Raw genomic sequence first — 21,205 nt, forward strand, 5'->3', positions numbered from 1 at the left:
GGCAGACAGCTGGGGCTGATATTAATAGCCCAGGAAGGGTGCCATGAATATTGGCCCCCTCCCAGGCTAGAAACACCAGCCGTCAGCCGCCCCAGAAATGGCGCATCCATAGGATGCGCCAATTTTGGCACTTAGCCTCGCTCTTCCCACTGCCCTGTAGCGGTGACAGTGGGGTAATAGGGTTGGGGTTGATGTCGGCTTATAATGCCAGCTGACATCAAGCCCAGGTTGGTAATGGAGAGGCGTCTATAAGACACCCCCATTACTAACCCCATAGTCAAAGTTACAAAAAAACACAAACACCCAGAATAAAGTCCTTTAATTGAAATAAAGACACAATTCTTTATTGTTCTAAATTAAACCATACTTACCATCACGCCCATTCCAGCTGAAGCCAACGATCTCCTGCAATAAAAGTAAAATAATAAAGCAACATCATCCTTACCTTTCCATGGTTCCCACGACAGCTTCAGCTCTGCTACATTCACATGACAGGCTGGACCGCAGCAGAACGCTGCTATCCAGCTTGCCATGCGGCAGACACTGAGAAGCGCAGGCATGCTTGCGCTCCTCAGTGTCTGGCTGTGACGGCATCCAGATGAGCCGAGTTCATGTCCAATCAACTCGACTCACCTCATGCACGTCACTGACAGCGTGGAAAAATTCTCCTGCGCATGCGGTGAGTGCAGGAGAATTTTCCCACGCTGTCAGTGACGTGGATGAGGTGAGCTCATGTCCAATGAACTCGGCTCACTTCATGCACGTCACTGACAGCGTGGGAAAATTCTCAGCGCTCAGCGCTTGAGCAGGAGAATTCCCTGGTCACCTGGGAAGAAGAGGACTGTCAGAGAAATACTAGCCCGGCTGAAAGACACATTTGATACCCGAACCGCATAAAAACTCAGATTTTACGGGTGCAAACACTGGGCACACGAAAGTATAAGAGACTATGCTCTAAACCTACAAGAGGCCCTGAGAGCCATTAAACAGGCAGACCCTGACAGCGTGGGGAATGAAGACAAGCTGTTGACCGAACAATTTATTGAGGGTCTACTGTGCAATGCCCACCGAACCCAGTTGTGGGCAATGGCCTTACAGGACCCTCATCTGGGATTTGCACAGTTCAAGGACAGAGCCATCCGGGTGCTCCGAGAACCGGCACCAGGTGGCGCTGTGACCCACAGGTGCCCTGCTATCACTTATTACCAGGAGACGGCACCCTTGGCTGCAGGGCCTGTGGGAGCTGATGCCCAGGCTTTGAACAGTAACCCGGCTACAGACCTGCACCATCAGGTCCAAGAACTTACTAAAAGCATTGCCGCGCTAACCAGAACTGTGCAGTCTTTACAGGTCTCTTTACCAGGAAAGATCCAGCTGGCATCTGGACCGGAGGACGTCCTGTGGCACCGACTGAGAAAGACCACACCGGCCAGAGGAAGACCCAGCGACAGATACAACGAGGACGGACGACCCATCTGCCGCCGCTGCAATCAACCCGGACATATGGCAAAGTACTATCATTTAAACGGGCACAACCTGGGGTAGAGGGCCAACCCCCAGGCATAAGATCATCAGGCCCCTCAAACTGGCGTGATAAATACGTAGGGGGACGTCCAGTCTTGCCTGTGGTACTGCATGGTATTCCTATGAGTGCCCTACTGGACACCGGGTCACAGGTCACCACCATCCCGTACGTGCTCTTCAAGCGGTACTGGAATGACTCGGACATAACCCGCTACCCAGATGATGACCTGAGCATTATCGCCAGCAATGGTCAGCCCATGCCACAGATAGGATTTAAGGAGGTGACCATCAAGGTCGGTAAAGTTGAACTTCCGGCACAAGGACTGATCATTGTGGACATTGACCGTCGCGAGAATCACCCAAAAATAACCCTAGGTACTAATGTAATCGAAAACTGTCTTGCAGAGGTGATTCTTATTTTGCAACAGGTTGCCAAGAACACCAGTTCCAGCCAGCAGCGTGTCCTCCAAAAAAAGATCCGGGCACTGATGAAGCGGCAACAAGTGGAACTATCTGGTGGTGAGATAGGTAGCGTGAGAATGTGTGACCCGTTCCCTATTGCCATGCCCCCAAAAAGTGAGATGATGATTTGGTGCCGGGCGGCTATTGGTCTAAGAGGTAGAGACTACCAAGCAATGGTAGAACCCATCTACTCAGACAGTAGGCCCACCATTTTGACAGCACTGGGGGTGGTCGATGTACGCCACGGGAGGGTACCAGTCCGCATCATAAATATTGGGGAGAGAGAAGTATACCTGCTCCGGTATGCCACGCTAGCCAAATTGTTCACCATCAACAAGAACTCGGTACAGTCCGTGGAACCCTTGCCTCCATCTCAACCAGAGGAAGGTAACGGCTCTAAGAAACCAATGGAAGACTGGTGTCAGCAACTGCATTTGGGTACTGACTCCACTCCCTCACACCAAATAGAGAGGAGTCTATCGGGTGGTTCAAGAGTACGAGAGAGTGTTTAGTAAACACCCGCTAGACTTCGGGCGAGTAAAGGGGGTAGAACATCACATCCCACGGGAGACCACCCTCCTATAAAGGAGAGATACCGACCTGTACCCCCTGCACACTATCAACACGCCAAGGGGATGCTAAAAGACATGAAGGAGGCTGGGGTAATCAGGGACAGCTGTAGCCCCTGGGCAGCATCACTAGTCTTAGTGAAAAAGAAAGACAACACCATGAGAATGTGTGTGGACTACAGAAAGGTCAACCGTATCACACACAAAGATGCGTACCCGTTACCTAGAATAGAAGAATCTTTAGCTGCATTAAAATCTGCTAACTTCTTCTCCACTTTGGATCTCACTAGCGGGTACTGGCAGGTTCCTGTAGCAGAGACGGACCGGGAGAAGACCGCATTCACCACCCCGATGGGTCTCAGCGCATTTAACTTTATGCCGTTCGGGCTCTGCAACGCACCAGGAACCTTCCAACGGTTGATGAAATGCTGTCTGGGACACCGGAATTTCGAGACGGTCCTGTTATACCTGGACGATGTCATCATTTATTCCAAGACCTACGAGGACCACCTGAAACACCTGGCAGAAGTGTTTGATGCCCTGGCAAGCTACGGCCTAAAGGTGAAATCCTCCAAGTGTCACCTCCTGAAACCAAAGGTGCATTACCTGGGACACGTGGTGAGTGCTGACGGAGTGGCTCCCGACCCCGATAAGATCAGTGATTAAAGACTGGCCAAGACCCTCCAGCATAAAGGAAGTGCGGCAGTTCCTCAGGTTGGTGGGCTACTACCGAAGATTCATTCCCGGTTTCACCAAAATCGCAGCCCCTATGCAGGACCTGTCTCGGAAAGCCAAAAACCAGAAGCCGCCCTTCAGGTGGGAAAAGCTGGAAGAGGAGTACTTCTGTCAGCTGAAGATGGCCCTCACGGGGAATGAAATCCTGGCATATCCTGACTACAGCCAGCCCTTTATCCTCCACACGGACGCAAGCAACATCGGGCTAGGAGCCGTACTGTCCCAGATCCAGCAGGGGAAAGAACGGGTAATCGCTTACGCCAGCCGAAAGCTACGGCCTACGGAGAGGAACCCTGAGAGGTATAGCTCATTCAAGCTGGAGTTCCTGGCAGTAGTGTGGGCAGTGACTGAACGTTTCAAGCATTACCTTGCCTCTTCCAAGTTCACCGTGTACACGGATAACAACCCGTTGACATACCTGGACACTGCAAGGCTCGGTGCCCTGGAGCAGAGATGGATGGCCCGCCTGTCCAACTATGAATTCACCATCAAATACCGGGCGGGACGCTCAAATGCCAACGCGGATGCCCTGTCTAGAATGCCAAACTTACCGGACGTAGGGGAAGATCCAGAGGATCTGGAGGAAGTCGAGCTCTCTGCGTTCCACCATCATGGGATTACCCTGTATTCCCACTGTGTGAAGGACAGGCGCTCTGTGACGTTCAATCCCTTGCCCCACTACAGCTGGGCGGAAATGCAAGACAGTGATCCCGCAGTCCGTCTGGTGAAGGAAATGCTGACACAGGCCGATGCCCGTCTTGACCCAGACGCTCCGGAGGAGACCAAGCAACTGTAGAAGGAGAAAAGTAAGCTGTTTCTCTACAGGGAGAAGCTGTGCCAGAGAATGGTTAACTCTCGAACACATGAGTTGACCTGGCAGGTAGTGGTCCCAAGACGAGACGCGGCTATGGTTCTGGAGGCATACCACAACGGAGCAGGACATTTTGGATGGAAGAAGCTGGAGTTCTTGTTGCGTGAACGGTTCTACTGGGTAGGCATGAGAGGAGCCATCGAGAGGTGGTGCAGAGACTGTGGCCCGTGCAACCTAAGAAGAAAGGACCGTGCCAGCCAGAAGACTTGCCTGCAGCCCATCATCACCAGACAGCCACTGGAACTGGTAGCCCTGGACCATGTGAAACTGGCTCCAAGCAGATCTGGGTATGTCTACGCCCTCACAATCGTGGATCACTACTCCCGGTTCCTGGTGGTGGTCCCTGTCAAGGACTTAACGGCTCAAACAGCAGCTAGGGCTTTCCAGCAGCACTTCTGCCGTCCACACGGGTATCTGGAGCAAGTGTTGACGGACCAAGGACCAGCCTTCGAAGCGGAGGTCTTCCGGGAGTTCTGCAACCTGTATGGCTGCCAGAAGATAAGAACAACGCCCTATCATCCGCAGACCAGCAGACTATGTGAGAAGATGAACCAGGTGGTGATAGACTTGTTAAAAATGTTGCCCCTGGAAGAACGCAGTCTGTGGCCTGAGAAACTGCCCGATTTGGTGGACTTGTACAATCACATCCCTGTAGGTTCCACCAACGGTACCCCAGCTTACCTAATGAGAGCAAGACCTGGTAAGCTGCCTATTGACCTGGATATGGGAGTCCTGACACCTGAGGACACCTCGCCAGAGGCAGACTGGAATACAGAACGGCAGCAGCAGTATCGGAAAGTGCAGGAGAGCGTCAAGCGAAGTCTGTCTCAAGCTAGAGAAAGGCAAGAGAAGGCTTATAACCAGTATGCTCCCGCTGTTCCCCTGGTACCTGGAGAGCGGGTCTTGAAGAGAAAGAGGCTGCTCCACAAGTTGGATGACCAGTGGGAGAAGGACCCGTACACCATACTGCCCTCAAGCCATGAGAACCCAAAAGTCTGTGTCATCAGCAGGGATGGAGGAGAGACCACAGCCACTGTCTCCAGAGACCACCTGAAAAAGTGCCCCGAGAAGTTGCAAAGCACGGATGAAGATCAGGAAGACCCTCAACCCGTAGAGGAAAAGGAGGAAATGCTCAGCACCATACTCGGAGACTTTCCCCGGTCTTGGACACAAGTAAATGGCGCTGTAGTGGTACCCGTCCTCACCTTTCTCCAGCCAGCCCCTCAAGGACCTACAGAGGAACCGGTAGAGCTGGAAGAGCAGCCGGCCCAAGAGGCAGAAGAATCCATACCAGCAGACCAGGAGAATCAACCCTCTGCTAGTAGTGAGCCTTCCGTACCCCTAGTTAGCCAAAGAGTGCACAGACAGCTGCCCAGCTTACCCATAACATCCCCTACACCCTGTAGTGCAGAACCAGTTAGTGAGCTCCGTAGGTCCACTAGAGTCACTAGAGGTCAGATGCCCGCTCGCTGGAAAATATAAAGTAATGCACTGTAAATGTAACTGTTTCTTGAAAATGTTAATGGTTTTTGTTGTTGCCTGTTATTAATTATGTTTCTCAGTTACCCTGCAGATTCCTTTGGACTAACAGGTTATGGATGCTGGATAACCAGAACAGTTTTGTAGATAGTTGCACCTTAGTGCCTCTTGCGAAGATGGCCGCGGAAGAGAAAACCTGTCTGACGTGGCCTCCTTGCGGCCCAAAGTAGTTAGTCTCGCCTTGCAGCCACGCCCAGGGCCAACGCATGGGGTTTGCTTTGGACAGGTCCCCTATTCTATGCCAAAACTTCACCTTGGGTGATATGGACACCCGGTTACGGACACGCCGTGACCTCTACAGACTAAAGCTTCTTGTGTATATGTTATTGTATTATTGTTTATACCTTTGTATTTGTATTTTCTTAAAAATGTGTTTAGTCCCGGAGTACTAAAATTTTCTAGGGGGGAATGTGGCACCCCAGGGGTCTGGTTGCCACAGTAATAGAAATATTATGTCTGAGAGCAGGTGGGAGGTTTCTCTGGTCAGGAGCCCTTCAGCATGCAACACCACCCGCCCAGACCTGGGAGGGGAGGAATCTGCCCTTATAAACTGGGTCTGGGGCGGGATTAGTGAGTGAAGTCCCAGACAGAGATGCAGTCTGGTCTGGAGAGCAGCAGACACAGGGAAAGCAAGAACTAGGAGCTCTGCAGGAGCTAGGAACAGAAGACCAGGGGCTGGAAGCTAAGTGGAGATATAGCTCGCCCTGGCTGAGGACACTAAAACCGGACACCGAGTCCGAGGCTGTGGGGACTGATATACACCGAGCAGCAGAAACCAGCCGGCGGGGGATTCCAGGTCCTCTGGCCATAGAAGCCCGGAGGCTCAGTCACAAGGAAGGGACCAGCGCCGCCATCCAGGAGCAGAGGCTAACAGAAGGCCCCAAGTCACCAGCCATACGGGTGAGCACCACACAGTATACTCAGGGACGTGGGCTACTTGTAACCGTTTACAGCAAGGTAGCCAGAAAGAGTGCAGATAGATGGGGAGGCCTACAACTCCACCTGGCCAGGGGAACTCCTGCTTGCTCACAGACAGACCAGGCCCCTTATACTAGCCAGTACTCCCGGGAGAGTCGGCCTTCTTATCACCAGTAAAGACCCTGAACTGCACTGCAAAGACTCTATTCCTGCTGCGCTCGTGCACCATCACTCCCATCATCCACACTAACTGCCCTGAGGCTATACTCCTCCCGTGGGGAGTCATCCCACTCTAAGCTGCACACATAATACCAGCCTCAGCGGTCTGCCCTGCAGCGGTGGTCCCCACTGACAGCAATCCACGGGTGGCGTAGTTGGACACTTGTTATTACACTAAGACTGCCACTGAATTGACCACCCTGGGCACGGACCAGGTCACCGCCATGGAAGACTACAACCCCCAGCGATCCGGTTCCGGGTATCCCCCTCAAAACACAGGCCCAGGGGGCGCGTCATATGCATACGTGCATATATACAGTATGTACATGCACGGTTTATGCGTGCATAGACATATGTGCGCTACTGAGTAACTGTTATTTTATATCCTTCTACATGTCTTGATAAGGGTTGAGTTTACTTATCTTAGAGGATAATTATGATGAATGACCAATAGATTTCGAATATTTCTCTGTTATGTATTTATATCTATTACTAATGTAATGTGACCGTATATTACTTCAAATGGGGGGTGTGGTCTACCCCTTTTGGTTGAGAATCGTTACTGATGTCATCTGGCACCATAATTTTTATACGAGCAATTTCTCTCTGACAATGGTTCTGTCATGTAGTAAAATCTCCCTGAGGATATCACTAGACATATATTATTTTATGGTTCTATTACAAATAGTGCAGTATGTTATATGCACCTTTTGCCCCTTTCACATGGTTGCACGGGTAGGGGGTAAGGCCGGGACGGGGGAGAGTACGATTTACTCTTCCTCCTATGATATATACCGACCTGCCCCGATTGCAGGGGAGGAGCAGCATAACATGCTGCTCCCTTCTGAGTGCATAGATAACCCATTTAACTACACTTACTTTGATTCCTTCCTTCTCCTATATACAGCGCAGACGCACCTCGTGCATGCGCTGTTCGACCTCTGTGGCGTCGCACGCGGGGCGCGTTGCTGGGACAACGGAGGTAATGACGTACGTCCTCCTTCCCGTCGTTCCCTGTGAACAATGGCTGGCCGCGCCACAGGGAGGAGCAACATGACGATCTGCGCGCCGACTCGCTGATTACCAAGACTCATCTATTTAAATAACACCTGGTTTTTATTGTTCACCACGCCTCCTGACAAAGCCGGAAGGTGAAACGCGCATCGAGGCTATCGCACGGGTCCCAAGCGCACTTTGCTTCATTTGACAACATGTCACAAGGTAACCTTAATCTCCTGTTGTGGATCTGAGTCCTAGACAAGGACACACCAGAGATAGGACTAGCTTGCACCCATTCTATGACAGATTCGGTATATATCTAGCCGTTTGCACTCTATGGTCCGGTACAACTACTAGAATACTCTATTAATTGGTAACTTGCTAGGGACCTTGTGTCTCCCCCTTTCTTTCACTATGGTGGACTTTTTACATCTTTTACCATAGTTTTTTTGCAGTGTTTCTCATCCCTCTTTTTAAATGATCTTTTTTTTGTCTTGTGTATTTATATAATATTGAATAAAATTCATTACTCTTTCATAAAACTGTTCCCCCAGTTTTCCTGATTTCCCGTCTGCCTCTAATAAAATGCTATGATAATTTATCACTATATACTATCTGAGGTATATGTAACAGGGAATCTCTTTTCCTTTTGGTACTTTATGGTACGTGTGTGAGTTCGCCTCTCCTCAGAGCTGCCACCAGGTTTCGGCCATTGTCACACACGACCATGCCTGGCTGTAGGTTCAGGGGTGTGAGCCACAGATCTGCCTGCTCTTTCAGAGGTGTGCACAACTCTTCAGCATTGTGCGGTTTTTCACCTAAGCATATTAGCTTCAACACAGCCTGTTGCTGCTTGGCCGAGTTAGTGATGCAGTGCTTCCAGCTTGTGACTGATGTGGTCATTTCGGAGATGGAGGCTGAAGAGGAGGATGAGGTGCAGGAGCTGTAAACTGCGGCGGCAACCCTGATTGACCTAGGGCCTGCGATCCTTGGCGTCGGGAGGACGTGTTCCCTCCCAAGGTCCGTTTGGGTCCCGGCTTTCACTCTGTTAACCCAATGTGCCGTCAGCGAGATGTATCATCCCTTCCCGCAAGCACTTGTCCACGTGTCCGTGGTTAGGTGGACTTTCCTGGAACTGCGTTGTTGAGGGCACGGCTAATGTTTTGGGACACGTGCTTGTGTAATGCGAGGACGGCACACCGGAAGAAATAGTGGCGGCTGGGGACCGAGTACCGAGGAATGGCCGCTGCCATTAGGTTGTGGAATGCTTCTGTCTACACGAGCCTGAAAGGCAACATTTCTAGCTCAAACAGTTGCGAAATGTGGGAATTTAGTAGTGTGACGTTGGCTGCGTATTTGTGCTTGCGTTCCAAGGACTGGGGTATGGACAACTGAACGCTGCGCTGGGACACGGATGTGGATGTGCTTCCTGATGCTGCTACTTGAGAGTGTGCAATGACAGGTACAGGTCAGGAGGCATCTTCGCATGCACCATGGACAGTGGATTGGCTTGCATGCATAACAGCGGAAGAAGAAGTGGTACCACCCGCAGACACTGTTCCTGGACACTGGTTTTCGGCCCACAAATTCGGGTGCTTTGCTGCCATGTGCCTGATCATGCTGTTTGAATGCAGATTGCACATTTTCTGTTAGTACAATAAACCTCATTTCAAATCAGAAACATTACTGTGTCCAACAGTTATTACATATATCAAACTGAAATAGCTGTTGCAAAAACACCAATTTTTATAAAATATTAAGCTTAAGATTAATAGGGGTGCCCAAACTTTTTCATATAACTGTAAACAACCAAATCTCTCCCTGACGCAGCAGCAGCTCTCCCTACACTGTCTGATTCCGAAGTGACTGTGACGAGCATGGAGGCGCCAGGTCTGATATAGACCTGATGACGCTGTGCGGCCAGCCAATCACTGTAATGCCACAACCAACATGGCTACGGCATTACAGTGCATGGCTGGCAATCCCTGCATGTTCATTGGCTCTGTAAAGTGCGCCAAATATGCAGGGAGGAGACCCAAGCTCTCGCAGAGCAACCCCAGAAATACTCCGCAGATGCTCGGGCACAGAGAGATGCTCGGGCGAGCACCGGGCAGTAGCGAGCATGCTCGCTCATCACTAATGTTGTTTTTTTTTTACGTCACAAATCTGCAGCAAAACTGATCTCTGGCAGGAAATCGACTGCGTCAAAAATCAGAAAAAACCTGTCAAGAAATCACCTGGGTGCAACAAAAAAAAACCATGATGTGTGAACAGAGATTTCTGATTTCTCATAGTCTTTGTGGGTACTGCAAAACAAAGCTGAAAATTTGCATAAAAATTTGCAGCAAAAAACGCTGAAAAACCCAACATGTGTGAACATAGCCTAAGTGTGAATTCTGCTTTATTTTTATACTTTTTGAATGAAGATTCAATAATTTGTGGATATAAATGAAATGTACATTAAAACAAAATACTTAGATCTTTACTTTTTCATTTTATATTACTAAACCTCTAATTGCAAATATTTATAGTTTTATTCAATTTCATGTACATTATATGTTTCAACAACATCAGATCCTCATAGCTTTCTTTACACATATCCATCTGTTAGTAGAATTGCAGTTTCCCTGATAATATCCAGATCCGGTCATTGATATGCAGCGTCCTGATCCTTGTATCTTTATCTGGAACCTGAATAAAATGAGGAAATTATGATAAATCAGTAATTATAAGGGAGGTCCAGACCCCGGTGATGGGATGTATCACAGTCACAGTAATGACCGGTGTGTGCTGGTGTCAGGAGTCACTTACAAGCTGCTGGAATAATGTTCTCCATCCACCCATCTCCAGACATCTCCATCACGGTGAAGTCCTATCCAATATGTTTTTTCTACCTGCTGTGTGATAGATCTCTGTATAATCTCCTGTAATATATAAAGAACGTCCATCATATCAGATATATAATAGATATGAATATCTATAATATAACGCTGGATATGTTCTTCTGTCTGAAGCCGGAATAGGCTGCACTTACGCAGTGTGGCCAGAGTCATAATGATGCATCCAGCATTAATAGACTGGAATTCCATTGCTTCGAGGTGACAGGGAGGATGAGGCTGGAGGAGAAGTGTGGTGCTGGAGTCAGCGTCTGCGTATACCGCGATCTCTGGTGCCATTTTATTGAAGACCAATTCGCACACACAGTGTCTACAACAAAATGGCACCAGATAGCGCGGTATGCGCACGTGCTAAGTCGGCAACATTTTATTTCAATATTTAATGCATGCCCACACTCCACCGCCATTTTAAGTTCAATACAACTTCAGCAAGTTTACTAGAATGTCAGCAGAGCATTCTGGCGACTATTTAGTCAACTTTATTGTAAAGCAAACTTAACATCGCACTGCTGACGCCCACACTTCGGCCCCATATTAATTGTAATACAATGTGAGCAGAGTACTGCGCAAATGCTGCCCATAAGACTAGTGACTGGAAAAAGGGAGAAGCGCCATTTTAATTCTAATACACAGTGAACAGAGCAATACGCAAAGGCCGCCCATAAGGCTGCTGGAAAAAGGGAGAAGATTACTTAAAGGTAAATATAATTAAAGATAAATGATAAATGGAAGAAAAACAGCCAGGGGAGGAAGAGTTACATAAGACCCCACCCACAAACTCCCACACCAACAAGCCAACGTAAAGAAATATCACACAGTTTTTTTAAAAAAAAGTAGCTTACAGAGAATTTATTGAACAATACATTTTTATAAGCTAATGCTTCAATATAATTAAAAAGCTGCCAGTAAAAGTTTACAACCTTATTTGTTTCATAATTCCATAATAATTTCCCTCAAATGCTAGCAAGCACCTTCTGAGGAGGAAACTCAGGTAAAAAAAAACCAAGAAGGGCTGAAGCTCAAAAGGTTCATAGAAGTAGGGTTACAAAAAAGCACCTTCAATTGCTGTGTGAAGCCAATATTGTCAGAAAAAGGGCTGCCCGTCAAAATCTCACTCAAAAAAGAGCGTCAACAGATGCGCAAAGCTGACGCTGAAAGGCATAGGTCTGCTCAACAGAGTATGATAGAAGGTGAGCTTCAGCAGCATCGTGAAGCCAATACTCAGAGACTCAGAGTAGCCCATACTAACCAACCTGCCCACTAGGTAAGAACTTGAGATCTCACAACATTGCTTTGCTTGCTGAAAAGTTCAATGAAGATGACATCGAGGTATGCTATCTTGGCCCAATGAACAAAAAATGGCCATTTTGTTATGCCAACCATTAAAAAAAATGAAATTACAACAAACTGTTGTCATAATGGAACCATCTTATTGGAAGAAGTATGAATGCATCCCTGGATTACTAATTGTTAGTGTTGAGCGAGTATGTTCTATTAACCCTTTCACCGAGTATTCTCGGGCCGAGCTCCGAGTATTTACAGCTGCTCGGTGATATGGTTGAATCGCTCCCGTGTGCATGATTTGCAACTGTTTGACAGTTTTATTACATGTGAGGAATGTCTATTTCTTACACATTCCTCACATGTAATAAAGCTGTCAAACAGTTGCAAATCATGCACACGGGAGCGATTCAACCATATCACCGAGCAGCTGTAAATACTCGGAGCTCGGCCCGAGAATACTCGGAACAGAACATACTCGCTCAACCCTACTAATTGTATGAAGGGATCTGAACCAAACTCCAAGAATTTTATGGAAAACATAAGATCATACAATAGTGCAAACGCTTTTGCATCAAAGGGCGCACAAATTGACCAATCAATTAACAAGTGATCAGGTCCTTTCTGTTGCAGAATCCATGGGCGAATTTATCATGCAACATCTGCGTTGCACCCTAACCAAGGTGAATCACCAACATACGCCCAGTTATATATTCTCGATTCAGCTCAAGCCTTGAATGAAAGAATGCACAATCCAGGCAACAATGGATGTGTGGCACCCATCCTAGGGGGGTGCATTAAAGGATTCCTCCACAAGAGGCCCCCATAAGCATTCACACATAAGTTCCCCGTAAGTTGGGAGCGTGCACTCCAAGAGAAGGCCCTACCACAACGTCAGTCGATGCAGTACAGAGATAAAGTTAGGCTTAGCTTCAGGCAGGTCAGAAACTTACTACGCAGAGGCACGAAGCAGGAGGCCCTATACCCGCTCATTGGGGAGGATCCTGATATGCACCCTTCACCCTACAGTGCTCCGGGATGTGCCTGAATTACCACCAGTAAAAGGTACCGAAGTGACTATCGTGTCCGTCCCTGTTCTTGCTCTGACCCGGCTGGGTCTCGCCTGTCCTGCATCCTCCTCTTCATACACTGCCCTGAGGTCTAGCTCCACCTGTGGGAGCTATACCATCAAGCTGCCTTATCACCGGCCTCAGTGGACTGCCGCAGCGCTGGTGATTCTCACCAGAAACCACAGGTGGTGTCACGAACTTCCATAAAATTAGCAAACGAAACCACCCTTTTTTTTAAAAGAGAGGCCCAGAGTACGGGCCCGGGAGCCGACCACAGCGACATCCCCAAGGTCAGGCAAAAGGCCCGGGTACCGAGTCTTCCCTCATCCCCCTGGGCTAGTCATCTTTTCCTGGCGTCACGAACAGGATCCCGTGCCCGCTGCAATGACGGAGTGTTATGCCCGTTGCCACCGGGTACTGTGCGCCTTTAATAAAAACTGTGTATTAAACTGTGGTGAAGTTGGCCGCCATTGTCACGCAGTAGTGCGGGAAGAAGAAGGGCGTAACCGCGGGAAACCGAGGGGCGTACCTGCAACAGCGCGCAAAGCCCCGGACACGCCCTACGCCTTGACGTCAAACCAGGAAGCGCCAGGTCCTGGAAGGAGCCGTGGTGAGCGCTCTGACGTAGGACGCAAGCGACGCAAGGTCCTGAAGAAGACCGTCACCTGCGGAGCTGCGGCCTACCAGAATAAAAAGAAAAGAAGATAGGCCACGGTTTGCTAGGGGGGCGCCAGAATGTCCGAGGTACAGCAACTAGCCGGAGCCCCGGTTAACGTCCCTGACAATGAACCCGCACCCGAAGCCGTGCAGAGCGGAGCCGCTGCCCCATCAGCAAACCCTGTCACTCCTGTCATCCCCATAACTCTACCGTATATTCCTGGAGCAAAGTGGCTCCCCCAGTAAAGCGGCAAACCAGATACCCTGTCTGGGCTCAAGCGGAAAATATGCAGTATCCTGGACATGTAATCTATGACAGGCAAGCAGAGGGCCGCTGTTGTATTATGACAATTGACTGGTGCTGCGGAGCGGGAAGTGGAAACATAGTCGGCCGCAGACCAGGAATCAGTGTCCGCAATCTTTAAAAAGCTACAGACTGTTTTTGATGATCATACTGAGGCGTACCTCAGGATGAGGTTCTACAACTGTTCTCAACAGCCGGAGGACAATGTTCGGGACTATGCCTGGCGTCTACAGGGGGCCCTGCGAGCTCTGAAACAGGTTAGTCCAACCAGCATCGAAAATGAGAACAAAATGCTGAAGGAACAGTTTGTCCGGGGACTGAAGTCTCCTGAGGAGAGCAGGACTGTGCGTTAGTGGTCCCTGGATCATCCAGATGCCACCTTTGACAATCTTAAGGACATGACTATAAAAGGACTGCAGCCTCTGGAAATAAATTCCATCCAATGTTATCAGGGTGGAGCCACCCCAGTGCCTGCAACACCCACCTTTTCCCCAGTGGCTGCTGAAGCCAAAGTCCCAGCAACGTCCCCTAGAGAGCTGGACAGCTTGCGCTCTGAAGTGCGTCAGTTGAGCAAAACCCTGACCACTGTGCTGAGTGCCCTGCAGCTGCGGACGGAACCCGAGGACGAAGGGAAAATCCTGATAGCCGATAGCCCTGAGGATGTCCCCTGGATGCGAAGGAGGAGGAGAACAACACCACCCTCTACGAGGATCAGTGACCAGCGCCGTCCACAGAGGGACCCTGCCTGCTACCACTGCCGCAAGACAGGTCACACCGCCCAGAATTGTCCTTTAAACGAGCAAACCCTGGGGCCGAGGACCGACACCCAGGAGTAGATTTCCCAGGCCCATCAGACTGGTACAACAGGTTCGTGGGAGGAAGACCTTTCCTGTCCATTGTGCTGGACGGAATCCTGACGCACGCCCTGCTGGACACAGGGTCTCAGGTAACTATAATACCTGAGGTCCTCTACAAAAGGTTCTGGTCCATGGATGACCTAAGTCCGCCAGCTCGAAATCTTTCTGTTTATGCCTCAAATGGACTCCCCCTTAACCTAATCGGGGTTAAGAATGTGACAGTAAAAGTGGGGAGAGTGGAGCTGAAGGACCAGGGGCTAATTGTAGTAGAGACTAATCCTGATGATACCAATCCGTACATGGTAATTGGCACTAACATTGTTGGCAACTGTTTGGGAGAAGTTGTGTTCTTGCTCCAACAGATAGCTGACACAGCCAGACAAGGACAGAGAAGGGCGTTACAGAAGGAGATCCGAGTCCTGATGTACCAACAGCAAGTAAGGTTAACAGATGGTGAAATCGGTAATGTGCGAGTGACGGACCCCATACCCATTGCGATCCCCCTTATTAGTGAAATGCTTATCTGGTGTAGAGCAGCCATAGGTCTTAGAGGACAGAGCTACCAGGCGGTAGTAGAACCCTTCTGCTCCGAGCACAGACCCATGCTCTTAACCGCCAGAGGAGTGGTGGATGTACGCAATAGGAGGGTGCCCGTCTGTCTTCTCAACTGTGGGGAAGATGAGGTCAGATTACCACGTTATGCCACTGTTGCCAAACTATATGCTGTAAATAATTACTCCATTCACAAGGCGGAGTCCTTAACCTCACCAGACGAAGTGGAGCATAATGACCCTGCAACTCAGGTGGAGGATTGGTGTCAACAGCTCCATGTAGGAACAGACACCACTCCTGCCCATCAGAAACAGGGTGTACACCGGGTGGTACAAGAATACGCGCAGGTGTTCAGTAAGCACCCACTTGACTTTGGGAGGATTAAGGGGGTTCAACACCATATCCCCACAGGTGACCATCCACCCATCAAAGAACGGTACAGGCCTATACCACCAGCTCACTACCAGAAGGCAAAGGAGATGCTGCACGATATGAGAAAGGCGGGGGTGGTAAGGGATAGTCGTAGTCCCTGGGCAGCTCCCCTAGTGTTAGTCAGGAAAAAGGATGGGAGTAGATTACAGACAAGTAAATCACATTACACATAAAGATGCATACCCTTTACATCGCATTGAGGAGTCCCTGGCTGCATTAAAGTCTGCAAATTACTTTTCCACCCTTGACCTCACTAGTGGGTACTGGCAAGTAGCTGTGGCTGAGGAGGATCGGGAGAAGACGGCCTTTACAACCCCTATGGGACCCTGCGAGTTCAACAGCATGCCGTTTGGACCCTGCAAAGCCCCCGGGACGTTCCAGAGATTGATGAAGTGCTGCCTGGGACACCGCAACTTCGAGACTGTGTTACTTTACCTGGATGATGTGATAGTGTACTCCAAGACGTACCAGGACCACTTGAAGCACCTGGCGGAGGTATTTCAGTCACTGTCCCGGTGTGTGACGCTCGCAGCCCTACCCTGAGAAGATGAGGGGATTACTCGGAGCCGGGTCAGATGTTTGGTGTGGGTAGTAGCCGTGGCCTGGACCCGTTCCATGCCCAGGGCCGTCACATTAAAAAATGGTGGTACGGGCTATCAGGGATGAGTGGTTGCTATCGACTATGCCACCTGTGGTACCTCGTGAAGGCCACCAGCGCTGCTGCAGTCTTCTGAAGCGGGATGTTGTGGCAGCCGATGTTGATACTACTCCCCACAGGCGGAGCAGTGCCTCAGGGCAGAGACGAGGATGGAGGGAGTTGTAGTGTAGGAAGTCTGGTGCTGCGCGGAGCGGTGCAGAAATAAAGAGTCCGGAGGCCATAGGGGTTGACTTCCAGGGTTTTTACTCACGGTAGAGAGTGCAGCTGCAAGGCTTCTCCCTGCTCCTCATGGAGTTCTGCGGTCACCAGGAACAGGGGTCCGACAACCTCCGAGTGGTTCAAATGCTTAATCAGGACCCCGCACCAGAGTGTTCCTAGACTTCAGACTGAGTCCTCTCCTGTTTGTGTGTGTAGATAGGCCGGGTCTCCCTCTGGACTACGCTCAGAAAAAGAGTACGGGTGGCAGCTCCGCTCCTTCCGTTACCCGGTGGGATCCTCTGGGCCTACCGGGCTTCCCTGACTAGGACGTGAAGTAGCAAAGTCAGATGTCATGGACCGGTACCCCTCTTGCAGCCGGAATGCCTCTGACTAGGCCAGAATAGCGAGGACAGGTGGCGTATACCGCTCAGTCTGCATCCCCCTGGGATCCTTTTGCGGTGGGGCTACACTCCTAAGCTCCAGGACTTCTTGGGTATGGTCCTTGACCGGGTTGAGACATACGTTAACTCCAACCTGCCCCTCGACTCAAGGCCAGAGTATGAGGGCCATGTCTCCATCCGCTGCAGGTTCACCCAGAAGCCACGTTCAGGGATGAAGATCACAATCAAAGAACCATGAGCCCAAGATGTCTGTTTATTTAATATGAAATATTAAGTGTAAACTAAATGTGCGTCCTCCACCCTCACCCACTACATGGTTCCCCCTATCTCTTGGTTCCCCAGTCTCCCATTTTCCCAGTAGGGGCAGCACACTAGTGCCTATTAGCCCCTTCTGGTGGGAGGAGTGTGGTGTTGGATGTGGAGGTGGGGTCCTGACCATTGCACCGTTCTTGCCTCAAAGGAGGAACACCACACCCCATTGAAGAGGTGCAGCATCCCTGTGGCGGTCGAGCCCTCTGGGGCGCCACATTCCCCCCTGGTGAAACAGAGCACGTCCGCGGGCTGCAAAGAGAGCAAAACCTGGTACAGTCTTTTTTTATATTTTTTTTTATAACAGTAAACAATCTTCCCAATATGGGAGGCACTTCTCCTTTAACGTTACAAACTGCACAAATTATAAAAGTATAAAAGTATAAAACCATCCAGAGACATTATGCATAGACAGACGGGTTAAAGTGCAAGGATGAAAAGTCAGTTCAGAAGCGCGAGGGACCTGTCCCAAACCCCCAAAGTAGGCCCTGGGATGGCTGCAGCGCATGAAGATCCCGTGTTGGACCTCCAGGAGAGCCACTCCAGACAGGTTTTTCTTCTGAGGTCTGAGGTAGAAATAGCTGCGGTTTTTACATAAAACCAATATGGAGCACCTAAAGAGATGCAAACTATATACAGTTAAAGAGTCTGCCTACTGCAAGTCCGCAGGGACAAATGTCTCTAGAAAAACCGGGAGAAAACATGGCAAACATTAATATAAATATAACATTGTAACTACAAACAGGTTACAGCCGCCGGGGCCGCTTAATCCACGGGTCCCCACCGGGGAAAAGGCTCATTCCTCCCGATGGAGGCTGACCGGTCCTCCATGGCCGAGCGCGAGGGGGCATCACTCCTGGACACCTTGTGAACATCCAGGGCGTACCACCCCCGCACCCCGTATTGGCGGGTGTATGAAACAAAGTCACCCGGGAAGAGGTTCCGGCCAGGGTGTCCCTTTTTCAGCTGCGGCTCGACGTCCCGCCGGCTGACCAAGACGTCTTGCTCATGCTGGGAACTCCGGATGAAGCCCCACCCCGCCTCATGGTGGAAGCGGACAACTTGCCCCTCCACACGGGGGCTTGGACGGGTTGCCTCCTCCTGACGGGCCCTGGACTTTGCGGCCTTGGCGCGCACCTCGAGGCGCTCTCAGCGAATCTCCCTCTGACGTTGCTCCCGATCGAGCTGGAGGATCTGCTGGCGGCACAGCTCGCTCCTCCTACGCGCTTCAGCCCGGGTCTCCCGGGGGAAGCCCATCAGGTCCCCCCCCTGGTTGTCCCAGGCCCACTCTTCAACCGCCGGCCAGGTGACAGTAGGTGCGGGCAGCGGTGACAGCAGGGGCTGCTGTGGGTCCTCAGGAAATATGGACCAGTCCAGGTTGGGGTCGGTGGATACCCCAGCAGACTCAGGTTCCTCCGAGTTGGGAGTTGGGAGGCAGTGCAGGTCCCCGCCGATAGCAGAGGCTTCAAGATCCGGGGAAAAGACCTGCTCACAGGTGACCGCGCCGGGCAGCAGATACTCACTCATGAGGTCCAGGAGGGGCACGGTGGGCTCAGCAGCCGGGACAGGGGTATCACACTCACCTGCTCCTGGGCTGCATGCGACCTCTGTTGCTGCCTACTCCTGAGCTGCTGCTCCTTGGCGGCGGGCCCGGATGCGTTGCAGTATTTCTTCCCGCCACGCAGCGGATGCCGCTTGCTGGGCCTCAGCCACTCTCCGAGCAAGGTCCGGGGTTTCCTGGCGGAGAAACTCCATATCTCCCGCTGTTAGAGTTATGCCACTTCGTTCACTGATGGGAGAAGAACCTGGGCCGGGTTCGGAAGGCTCCGATAGACTCGCTTCAGCAGCGTCCATGTCCGCTCCTGAGGATTGCAAGTCTCCAACTGCAATGGCGGCACCTTATTGTTTTTGCATTCCCTCCTCTTTTTGGGGCAGCTCCAGGGTGGTAGGCTGACAGGCACGCCTTCGTTCAGCCCATCCGTTTTGACGGGCATCACCGCGCGGATAGTCTCTGATGGAAGGGGCCCTTTTGGCGCCATAGGGGAGCCTGGTCCACGATAGGAGGTGCTAGGAGACTGTCTTTTTGGTGCTCTATGGCATCCGTTCTTCTTGGGCGGGCGCCATTTTAAGTGAAAACGACAGTCTATGGCGCACAGTACCCGGTAGCAATGGGCAATTTCCTTCCGTTGTTGCAGGCACGCTATCCTGCCGACTACGCCAGTTGTGTGACGCTCGCAGCCCTACCCTGGGAAGATGAGGGGATTACTCGGAGCCGGGTCAGATATTTGGTGTGGGTAGTAGCCGTGGCCTGGACCCGTTCCATGCCCAGGGCCGTCACATTAAAAAAGGGTGGTACGGGCTATCAGGGTTGAGTGGTTGCTATCGACTACGCCACCTGTGGTACCTGGTGAAGGCCACCAGCGCTGCTGCAGTCCTCTGAGGCGGGATGTTGTGGCAGCCGACGTTGATACTACTCCCCACAGGCGGAGCAGGGCCTCAGGGCAGAGACGAGGATGGAGGGAGTTGTAGTGTAGGAGGTCTGGTGCTGCACGGTGCGGTGCAGAAATAAAGAGTCCGGAGGCCATAGGGGTTGACTTCCAGGGTTTTTACTCACGGTAGAGAGTGCAGCTGCAAGGCTTCTCCCTGCTCCTCGTGGAGTTCTGCGGTCACCAGGAACGGGGGTCCGTCAACCTCCGAGTGGTTCAAATGCTTAATCAGGACCCCGCACCAGAGTGTACCTAGACTTCAGACTGAGTCCTCTCCTGTCTGTGTGTGTAGATAGGCCGGGTCTCCCTCTGGACTACGCTCAGAAAAAGGGTACGGGTGGCAGCTCCGCTCCTTCCGTTACTCGGTGGGATCCTCTGGGCCTACCAGGCTTCCCTGACTAGGACGTGGAGTAGCAAAGTCAGGTGTTGGGGGCCGGTACCCCTCTTGCAGCCGGAATCCCTCTAACTAGGGCAGAATAGCGAGGACAGGTGGCGTATACCGCTCCGTCTGCATCCCCCTGGGATCCTTTTGCGGTGGGGCTACACTCCTAAGCTCCAGGCCTTCTTGGGTATGGTCCTTGACCGGGTTGAGACATACGTTAACTTCAACCTGCCCCTCGACTCAAGGCCAGAGTATGAGGGCCGTGTCTCCATCCGCTGCAGGTTCACCCAGAAGCCACGTTCAGGGATGAAGATCACAATCAAAGAACCATGAGCCCAAGATGTCTGTTTATTAAATATGAAATATTAAGTGTAAACTAAATGTGCGTCCTCCACCCTCACCCACTACATGGTTCCCCCTATCTCTTGGTTCCCCAGTCTCCCATTTTCCCAGTAGGGGCAACACACTAGTGCCTACTAGCCCCCTCTGGTGGGAGGAGTGTGGTGTTGGATGTGGAGGTGGGGTCCTGACCATTGCACCGTTCTTACCTCAAAGGAGGAACACCACACCCTATTGAAGAGGTGCAGCATCCCTGTGGCGGTCGAACCCTCAGGGGCGCCACACCGGTACGGGATGAAGCTGAAACCCTCAAAGTGCCACCTGCTCAAGAAAAAGGTACAGTACCTGGGGCACATTGTCAGTCCGGAAGGGGTAGCACCAGACCCGGAGAAGATCACTGCCATTCAGAAGTGGCGGGAGCCGAAGAACCTCAAGGAGGTGCGTCAGTTACTGGGACTAGTAGGATATTACCGGAGGTTCATAAAAGACTATACTAAGAAAGCAGCCCCTCTGCAAGACCTCCTGGTAGGGCAGTCCCCCAAAGGC

At 51.0% G+C, this 21,205-nt stretch overlaps 1 protein-coding gene across 3 annotated transcripts in view; it reads right to left on the minus strand.

The window, feature by feature from the left end:
- Positions 1-10,240: 10,240 nt before the first annotated feature.
- LOC141271199 (killer cell lectin-like receptor subfamily B member 1B allele B) overlaps positions 10,241-21,205 on the minus strand; it is a 316,917-nt gene continuing 305,952 nt past the window's right edge. For all 3 annotated transcript variants that reach the window (XM_073681309.1, XM_073681308.1, XM_073681307.1), the window contains 2 exons: positions 10,648-10,760; positions 10,241-10,527 (listed from right to left, as the gene is read on the minus strand). In XM_073681309.1, coding sequence (XP_073537410.1) covers positions 10,407-10,527; positions 10,648-10,760 — 234 coding nt within the window. In that variant the 3' untranslated portion in view covers positions 10,241-10,406. The remainder of the gene's footprint in view (positions 10,528-10,647; positions 10,761-21,205) is intronic.

The sequence above is a fragment of the Phyllobates terribilis genome, unplaced genomic scaffold (assembly GCF_046119375.1).
Source record: "Phyllobates terribilis strain yellow unplaced genomic scaffold, ASM4611937v1 Scaffold_5__5_contigs__length_657084704, whole genome shotgun sequence".
Taxonomy (NCBI): Eukaryota; Metazoa; Chordata; class Amphibia; order Anura; family Dendrobatidae; genus Phyllobates; species Phyllobates terribilis.